The sequence below is a fragment of the Myxocyprinus asiaticus genome, chromosome 9, assembly GCF_019703515.2.
Source record: "Myxocyprinus asiaticus isolate MX2 ecotype Aquarium Trade chromosome 9, UBuf_Myxa_2, whole genome shotgun sequence".
Classification (NCBI taxonomy): Eukaryota; Metazoa; Chordata; class Actinopteri; order Cypriniformes; family Catostomidae; genus Myxocyprinus; species Myxocyprinus asiaticus.
The window spans coordinates 19,414,762-19,425,014 of record NC_059352.1 but is presented as its reverse complement, the minus strand read 5'-3'; the positions used below and the strand labels follow the sequence as shown (position 1 = coordinate 19,425,014).

At 34.9% G+C, this 10,253-nt stretch overlaps 1 protein-coding gene across 1 annotated transcript; it reads left to right on the top strand.

Annotated features, from left to right (window-relative positions):
- The first annotated feature begins 250 nt into the window (after nt 1–250).
- On the top strand, nt 251–10,253 carry tmem45a (transmembrane protein 45a). The gene is made up of 6 exons (XM_051705957.1): nt 251–492; nt 5,358–5,559; nt 6,758–6,970; nt 8,867–9,051; nt 9,174–9,316; nt 9,469–10,253. The coding sequence occupies exons 2-6, from the start codon at nt 5,364–5,366 to the stop codon at nt 9,563–9,565; spliced, it is 834 nt and encodes a 277-aa protein (XP_051561917.1). The 5' UTR covers nt 251–492; nt 5,358–5,363; the 3' UTR covers nt 9,566–10,253.

Genomic DNA, 10,253 nt, shown 5'->3' with positions numbered 1-10,253 from the left:
ACCCCTGGGCTGAGATTTTAGCTCAAAGTGTAACGGGCAACTTCAGATCTTTCGTTCGTTCTACACAAGAAGTGCACACGTGGAATACAGCCCAACTTTTGAGTGACAGGTACGTTAACCAATCAATTTTGGTAACAATGACGTCTATTCAGTTCCACGAACCAATCATTGAATAGAATGGGAGTTTCTCATGAAAAAGACGCTTTGAAAAATATAAACTCCCCCCAATTCTGCTGGTGAAACAGCTGGAAAAGTGGAAGAAGTTGATGTGAGAGTTCCAGTGAGAAGAAAAAGCCATGACTGTAAAGAAAGGAATTGTTTCGCATTCAGAGTTGCGTGAGGATGCTTGAACAAATTCGGTGAACTGTTATAGCGTCCAGTGCAGAGACTCGAGAAAAAAAAAAAACAACATCTAGCCTACTCTGAAATTTTTTCTGAGTTTTTTTTTTTTTTTTTTCAAGAATATCCCAATTATTTGGCCAGATCTCTAAGGTAAGATATTCACTGTCTATCACTCACCACTTACCCGAATTCAAGTTATTAATATGCTGAAGACTGTATTTTTTCCAGGTAAGGTTGTAAAAAGATTTGTTGTGAGGTTTGTTTATTTATTTGTTATGAACGTGTTAGTGAAATATGCAGGCTAAGGGCTATTCACACCTTTGCTGTTGAATTTTCTTATTGGTTAAATGCACTGTATCCTGATCCTTCAGTATTAAATCTATGACTAAGAATATATTTGTATATGTATAATTTCAAATAATGTCGTCCTTATCACAGTCCATGTTTAGCCATGTTGTTGTTAATAAATGAAAAAGGATCGGGCCTCTTCATTGGAGAGGCTCTCAGTACTTCAGTGTCTCCATGGTGACCGCAGAGCATCCTTAAGAGAGTGTTTAGACCACTGAAAGACTGGTTTGATCAAAGCTTCAGTACAGAAGCTATTCATAGCCTTGATTTTTATTATTGCCACTGCCTACATGACTCACGTAAAATAAAATACACTACTTAGACATTAAAAGTACTAATGGATAAGCAAAAATCTCTTTGCCATAATCCACTTTTGCCAACTGATTTGTCTTTACATTAAAGGGATAGTTCACCCAAAAATACAAATTCTGCCAATATTTACTCACCCCCGTGTGGTTATACACCGATCAGCCACAACATTAAAACCCCCTACCTACACTGTAAAAAATTGCTGTAAATTTATGGCCAAATTCCTGGAGCAATCTACTGTGATTCTTAAATACAGCAGTTTGCTGTTAAAAATGTTGCATTCTGGGAGATCAAGAGCAGGCTCACTGTGAAGTGACTAGTTTTATGGTAAATAGCTATTCTGTGCAAGGCATTAGGGGAATATGAACATTTAAAATCATATCATCTTGGTGAAAGCTATAGTGACATTTTGAAACGTATATTTTAACACCCCCCATGAAAATGTTAGTTTGTGGCACATGGTTAGTGTTCATGATGTTTCTGATCAACACCTCTTGTTCTTTATCATCTCACATCAGCCTTCACTTGTCTGTCTAATGAGAAGTCAAATAAAAAAAATCAACCTTAGAGCAATGTACATATTAAATGTACAATTTTGCCAAGATTGAACAGTGCATTTTTTATGAATAAAAAACAACAACAATCTGTACACAGTGAAATAACAGTATAGCAATGCATTGTGGGTTATAATGGTGAAATACCCATAAGCCTTTGTGCTTGAATAAGTATGTATGCTTTGGCAATGCATTGGAGCTACAAAAATTGTAAAAAAAAAATACAAATAAAATAAAATACAAAATTATTTATTCAGACTTAATAGAAGTCTTAGTTTAATTAGTGTTGTTGTTTTGTTATCAGTAGTTGTGTTTTGATTGAAGTCACGATTATGGTGATTAGTGTTCTCTTGAGCTGGCACCTTGGACCTTCTTTATTATTATATTATGTTCTTCCAGCCAGTCAATTTATGTTTAAGTAAAAGACAAGTTGTGCACTGTGCTACTTGGAAGACAAAACCTAAGGTCAGCCTGAATGTCTGATCTTACCTGGCAAATGGCACTATATGTGGCAATAGTGATGCATTACACATAAAAACATAAAAGAAAAAACAATAAAGGATATTTCATCAAAATGATATCAGCAAATTGAGTGTTTGATGTTTTTGATGAACTTACAGCATAACTCAAGTTTGATGAAGTTACAGCATAACTCGTGTTGTTATCAAGACACACAGATATCAACTCTCGGCATACAAAATGCAACAGTGGTGACAATTAACAAACATACTTTTACGTAAATAAGTAAGAGCTGAACATTAAAACCCAAGTAACTTAGGCTACTACAAAAACAACATCATAATAAATAGTAAAAAATCGAAGTAATTTCTTCATGCCGCAGTGCATGCTGGGAACATAGCTGTTAATTTCAACAACAGTAGATAGTATGTAATTTGACAGCTATATGCTGCTAAATTACAGTTGTATACTGTAGCTGTAAAAACAGTATCTAGCTGTCAATTTCAGCAACAGCAAGACACTGTTAATTTTACAGTAACATGCTGGCAACCCTGCTACCAGTTCTTTACTGTTTTTTGACGGGAAAATCTTTAAGAGTGTAGGTCCCCCTCGTGCCACCAAAACAGTGCCATCCCGCATCTCAGAATATAGCATTCTGAGATGATATTCTTCTCACCACAATTGTACAGAGCGCTTATCTGAGTTACCATAGATTTTGTCAGTTCGAACCAGTCTGGCCATACTCTGTTGACCTCTCTCATCAACAAGGCATTTCCATCTGCAGAACTGCCACTCACTGGATTTTTTATTTTTTTTGGCACCATTTGGAGTAAATTCTAGAGACTGTTTTGTGTGAAAATCCAAGGAGATCAGCTGTTACAGAAATATTCAAACCAGCCCATCTGGCACCAACAATCATGCCACTGTCCAAATCACTGAAATCATATTTTTTCCACATTCTGATGGTTAATGTGAGCATTAACTGAAGCTCCTGACCCGTATCTGTATGATTTTATGCATTGCACTGCTGCTACACAATTGGCTGATTAGATAATCGCATGGATGATTGTTGGTGCCAGACGGGCTGGTTTGAGTGTTTATGTAACTGCTGATCTCCTGGGATTTTCACACACAGCAGTCTCTAGAATTTACTCAGAATGGTGCCAAAAACAAAAAACATCCAGTGAGCTGTAGTTCTGTGGATGGAAATGCCTTGTTGATGAGAGAGGTCAACACAGAATGGCCAGACTTATTTAAACTGACAAAGTCTACGGTAACTCAGATAACTGCTCTGTACAATTGTGGTGAGAAGAATAGTCTATTAATATTCTATTAATGCTATTCTGAGATGCGGGTTGGTGCCTACACAATATTAGGCAGGCAGTTTTAATGTTGTGGCAGATCGGTGTATACCCATATGACTTTCTTTTTATTTACACAAAGGGTGAAATTTTGAAAAAACTTTATGTCATACAGTTGCAGTCTTCAAGCTTAAAAAAGGACTCAAAAGTATAATTCAGAAGTCTAATAAATTATTATATGCGACTCATTCCTTGTTCTGAAGGCATACGATAAGGTTTGGTGAGAAACAAACCGAAATCTAATGTATTATCGTTTTGTTTATCTAAAGGTTCGCCACAGCAAAAGTAACAACAGAACACAACACAGCTGCACAAAAACAAAAGAACCAAACTTACAAAACATGTCTAAAGAGTTTGAAGTCATAGCTGCGTTTCTATGCTCAGCCATTTTTGTTTGAACTGGAGTACTCAGATAATATAAAAAGTGTTTATGAGATCTGACATAAGCCATTACAAAATAAAAAAAATATAAGATCTCTGCAATAAAAGACCGTCTCAAACTCTCGGAGGAAACAATCACCCAAAATAAAAATTCTGTCATTATTTACTCAACTTCATGCTATTCCAAATGCGTATGCTGTTATTCTTTCTGTGGAATGCAGAATGTTTTTTTTTTTTTTTAAAGAAAATAAAGAATTTTCACATAGCTCTTTTCCATACAATGACATACAACATTTGATACAAGTTCATAAAAAGGGCAAAAAACACAAACCAACAACAATAAAAGCACCGTAAAAGTATACTTGTGCGCTATATTCCAAATCTTCTGAAGTCAACTTGTACACCTTAATCCCCACATTTGTGTGAAGTTACAGTGAGGCACTTAATTACAATGGAAGTAAATGGGGCCAATTTTTGGATGGTTTAAAGTTAGAAATATAAAGATTATAATTTTATACAAGCACTTGTGCTGTAAAGCTGTTTAGTTCTGAATTTCTACAGTCATTTTAGGGTTTGTTTACATTACATGACATGGCAAAGAAGTTGTAAAATTGCCTATAACTTTACACAGAAAAGGTTAGTAAGTGATTTTATCATACTAAAATTATGTTAACACGTATATTGTTTATGTCTTGTGGCTATACTTAAATAGTATAAATAGTGAGTATTTTAACATTAACAGATTGGCTCCCATTCACTTCCTTTGTGAGTGTCTTTTATTTATTTATTTATTTTTAAGAAAAGGAAGGGCAAGTAAAAAATAAATAAAAATAATAATAATAATAATAATATATATATATATATATATATATATATATATATATATATATATATATATATATATAGGTAATCATTATTATGCCACACATGCTGTAGATCGACCTTAACTTTTATAGAACCTGAAATATTCCTTTAAGGCTGATTTAGTCTAAAATTGTACTGATCTTTAGAATTGAAGGGATTTAAGTTCCGTTAAATTGAAATCAATGCACCATTTACCATTTTTTTGGCTGATGAATCTTTAATACAGGAGTCTGCTTTTAGATTGTACTGTAGAGTTATATACTTTCAAAATGTATAGTTTTTCTAATTTGTCCTAATAGCATATGTTACTTGTATACTGTTTAAGATAGCACTGCGAGGTGCTCACCTGGACCCTCATTAATAAGTTGCCTGAGGGCTCTCAGCACTTTCCTGTGCATATTAATTTGTTTCTATGCCATTTTCTTTTTCCTCTCAATCCATGGCTGTGCATTAGAGTGTGAAATCATTTGCTTGTTCAGGAGGGCAATAAAATGTTTGTGAAAATATTGTCTGTTTAGACTCCACCCTTGACCAACAGAATCAGTGCCAGAACCTGAAAAATGGAGGTGTTTTATTAATATGCCACACTTTTACCCCACTTATTTATGAAAATGTATATTTTACATAACAACATTGTGTTTTGCTTTTCCACTCAAAATTTTGAGGCATAATTTTTATGAAATGAATTTTTTTTATTTATGTTTTATTTTAAAACAAAATTGTTCTTTTGATCATTTAGGAAATCATGGGAAGTTTTAAAGGCCATGCATTACCTGGAAGTTTCTTTCTGATCACTGGTCTGTGGTGGGCCGCAAAGCACTCGTTTTTGTACTCCACCCGCAGGAACAAAAACGCTGGAGCAGGGAGACTCGCAACTCGAGCTACCCAACGGCGCATAGAAATCATAGAAGGACCAGTAATTTTATCATTTTCTATTATTGGTGAGTTGCTGTCTTAATGATATTTATCATCATGCACTCTTAAAAAAAGGTTCTTCAAAATGTATTTTTACAATAACCCTTTTGCCATGTAGGGTTCTTGAATTGGCTGTATGGTTCTTTGGATTGAAAAGTTCTAGGTGTTAAATGATAGTTTCTTCAGATCAGTGTATTGGTTTCTAGGTTCTTTAAAGCAACAGTGTATGTATGATTTTAATCGTTGTCTAAATTACTAGAAAATAAAAAGTTATTTGTGAAACTAAAAAGTTCCTTCTTTGGCATTTAAAAAAAAATTAGAACCTTTATTTTGCTGGAGAAGATAAGTAAAATATATGTAATTGCTAATAATATTATCTGGAACAAGAGTACAGTATGTGGCAGTTGTGGCCCTAAAAGAGATAGTTCACCCAAAAATGACAGTTCTCTCATCATTTACTCACCCTCATGCCAACCCAGACTTGTATGACTTTCTTTTTTTCTGCTGAACACAAATGAAGATTTTAAGAAGAATATCTCAGCCCTGTAGGTCCTCACAATGCAAGTGAAAATTTTGAAGCTCCAAAAAGCACATAAAGGCAGCATAAAAGTAATCCATAAGGCTTCAGTGGTTAAATCCATATCTTCAGAAGCGATATGATAGGTGTGAGTGAGAATCAGATTAGTCCTTTTTTACTTTAAATTCTCCTCCTTGTCCAGTAAGTGGCGATGTGCATGAAGAATGTGAATCACCAAAAACAAAAGAAGAATGTGAAAGTGAAAGTGGAGATTGATAGTTAAAAAAGGAGTTAATCATATCGCTTCAGAAGACATGGATTCAACTACTGGATTACTCTTATGGATTACTTTTATGCTGCCTTTATGTGCTTGTGGAGCTTCAAAGTTTTGGTACCCATTAACTTGCATTGAATGGACCAACAGAGCTGAGAAACTCTTCTAAAAATCTTTGTTTGTGTTCAGCATAAGAAGGAAAGTCGTACACATCTGAGATGGCATGAAGATAAAAGAGTAAATTATGTAAAAAATAAATAAAAAAACATTGGGTAAACTGTTCCTTCAATGGACACACAGTTATTTAAACTAATTATAATAATAATTACAGGTTACTTTAATCATTTGTATTTTTTTCCCCAAATGATAATCTGTCAATGCCAGCTTATACAGCACTTGAGCTTAAACTGAGTTTCTTCTGCTGTTTACACAGGAATGTTAGCAGAGCAGCTTTTAGCTGGTGGGCCTAAGTTCCATCTGTATGATTCTTCCACTCAGCACTGGGAGCAGCTAATGAATTGGCAGCACACCACTATGTACCTGTTCTTTGCCATCGCAGGGGCCATATCACTCACTGTTCACAGCACAGACATTGCCCCACTGGCATTAGACCGGATGCTTCTGGGTCTGGCTTTCTTTAATGAGGGTAAGGTCTTAGTCTTTTTTTCTTCTTCTTTTTTTTCTTGAAAAAATGAAATTTGTAAAATTATCCAAGAACAATTTAGTAAATGTGTTCAGAGTATATGAGAGTGGTGTGTGAGAATGTTTATAAAATGGAGAATTCTGACTCTAACGATGAGCCACATTCAAAGGCATTGAAAAATATAAACACAAACACCTGTGCCAAGTTGCTATGTTGCTTGTAAACCACAAACATCCTACAGTTTATTAATAATCAATGTAACTGTTTATTTAACATTAGTGTTTTTATATTGCCAGCATTTTATAAAAGCAATAAGCCACTCAAGTCCATATGTACAGGGTTGGGAAGGTTACTTTTAAAAAGTATTCTGCTACAGATTACAGAATACATGCTGTAAAATGTAATTTGTAATGTACAAGTAAATGAAGTAAGAAAATACACTTCACTGTAAAAATACGTTATCTGAAAAAAACCTAAAGATTTTATGCAGTTTTGCTACTCAAGTAAATCTCGTTTAAGGATTTTTAGATATTTTTACAGGAAAACAATTTTTAAATTCTCATTAAGAATAACATTTTTGCAGTAAATCTTTGCCCTAATATTTGCCCTAGTCTTACTAGAGAAAAAAGTTATGCTCTAACATGAATTTTCTTCATAGAATTCATTATAAAATATCATCACACCTGGTAACAGATGCATGTAAAGGCAAGAAATAGCATTTTAGCTTAGCATAAAGCTAAATGTTCACATTACAATTTACACAAGGTTAACTATTTTTGCTGCTCCAAACTTCAAAACCTAACAGAGTGTACACAACAACATCCTTTTCTGATAGTAGGTGGATTCTGTTCATAGAATAAAGCAGAAAATATATATATTTTTTTTTACATTCTATACAACGTTAAAGGCTACATTGGTTAGCATTTCTTGTAAAAAAGTAAATTAAAAAAATACCCTAACTGCATAAAAAACATTGACAAGGCATGTAATTGTGTATTTATTGGATTAATGTTTCATCTGTCAAAGCGTTTCTAACTTTTTTTTTGTTAAGCTTGTAGAAACACAATGTAGCTACTCTATTAGGCTCCCAAGGGAAAGTTCCTCAATGACGTCATATTCACCTTTTCACTCACAACCGTATGAAAGTTCTCGTATGAATTAAACAAATCAAAAGAAAGTGTTTCACCACTGTTCAAAAGCTCCTCGGATTGCATCATTTATATGGATAACTGTTTTCCAACTGAATAGACTACATATTAAATGAAACAAATGACAATAAAATGCAAAGTAATCTCTTCAGTAACCAAAACACTTTTTGATTGTAACTGTATTCTGATTTCCAACTGTTTAAATTGTAACAGCAGTGGAATACAGTTACTTATATTTAGTATTTTAAATACGTAATCCTGTTACATGTATTCCATTACTCTCCAACCCTGCATATGTAACAGTGATTTTACCACAGGTAAGGGAGTTTTATGCACTCCATAACTCACTGCCTCTTCTGGCTTATTGCTTCAGTAAACAATGTTGTAGAATGTGTGAATTGTACATGTTACACAAATAAGCACTATTTGTTGAACATTCCTGTTTTTGTGATGATCGGTATAAATTCAAGTGTAGAGCCGAGGATGGCGGGGCCGGGCTGGAATGAGACACACCCGGTCCCCAATCAGCCTGATGGGGCGCGCGAGGGATAAAGGCGGCCAGGGACGACAGTTCGAGAGAGAGAGAATTGCAGGCAGCTGTACTGTGTGTTTTTAGTTGTGTGTTTTGGTTGTGTTTTTTTTGGTTAATAAATTGTTATTTAAGTTGTCAAGCCGGTTCTCGCCTCCTCCTTTCCACTGAACCCCCTTACATCAAGTCATACCATTTAAAGTATATATCTGCCTCTTGCAGGATTCCTATTCCTTTACCATCTCCATGGTAGAGACATGCTTGATGTCCATGTTCACACTCTTCTCCTCTATGCCATCTTTGGACAAGCTCTTATATGCCTTCTAGAGGTTTTTCACAGGGGGAATATTCTACTAGAACTGCTTAGAGCCACTCTCACCATACTGCAAGGCAGCTGGTTCTGGCAGGTCAGTGACAGTGTGTGTGTGTGTGTGTGTGTGTGTTTGTCTGTATGCAACCATTGCAAGCCAATAAGTAATTCTGACTTAAACTCTTTGTTTAACTGTGATTTCTCTGTGTGTTTTTCTAGATTGGCTTTGTGTTATACCCACCCAGTCAAGTGAAATGGGATCTGACAGACCACAACAACGTTATGTTCATCACAATGTGCTACTGCTGGCATCTAGCATTTGCCTTGCTCATTGTTGCTGCAGCGTACTGGTCTGTTCTCTGGTGAGTATGTGCATATTCCCAAAATGGACACTTCCTACATCGGTTTATATAAATGTCTCTAGAAGTGTTTGTGTCACCATATCTTTGTGTTTCAAGTTCACTTAGCATCACATAATATTATATTAAATGTAATTTTATTGTTTTGCCTACAGTGCTGTGCGTTCCAAATTGAGGAGAACACCACCCATGGAAATGGGGCTCTTGAAACCAAGGGAGAAAGAAGTAGAGTCCGAAGATGAGATTTTATGAGCATTTATCACTCTTATACATTCAACCCTGCATCCATATGCATCTGAAACTTTTTAACCTCTGAGAAAAATGCAGAGACAGTATATGAGAGACAGAGGCTTTGTCACTAAATATAAGACCTGTCTTAATTTCCTGAATAGCAGCTGGGAGATGAGAAACAGTGACAGTCCATCAGTGTAGTTCATCAAACTACAACAAGTGGCATTGAGTGAATCAATGGAGCCTTATATCACCAGCTCATCTTCCCACTATGATTGCTCCAGAGAAAGTTACAAGTTCTCTGTCAATGTAGTCTGCTGTCTTGTGTGGTCCCTTCTTTTTTATTTCGTTACAACACTTTAACCCCTATTCCTGTGCTGCAACCTTAGGATCAACTTGCTTTCTCTGAAAAATGACTTAGAACTTGCCTTTTTTATGTATATACTGTAAGTTTGAATTAAGACATTTCAAAAAGTTGTATTGATTATTTTTTGGTCTTTATGTACACTTTCTCTTTGATTTCCTTGAATACTATGTAAATTTGAGAATTATGTTTTTTTTTTCACTCAAGGACAGAAGTTATCTTTTTTTTTTCATATTATTTTAGTGGTACTATGATCTATGTATTTAAAAAGACTTAAAATGAAAGATATTGTGGGTACTGACATTTTCATGACAATTTTTCAGCTATATTCTGCTGTGTTTGTTT

Coding starts and splice junctions, on each gene's coding strand:
- tmem45a (XM_051705957.1), top strand. CDS start 5,364: ATGGGAAGTTTTAAAGGCCATGCATTACCTGGAAGTTTCTTTCTGATC. Junction 6,971..8,866: donor TCTGGCTTTCTTTAATGAGG/GTAAGGTCTTAG, acceptor TGCCTCTTGCAG/GATTCCTATTCCTTTACCAT. Junction 9,317..9,468: donor GCGTACTGGTCTGTTCTCTG/GTGAGTATGTGC, acceptor TTTTGCCTACAG/TGCTGTGCGTTCCAAATTGA.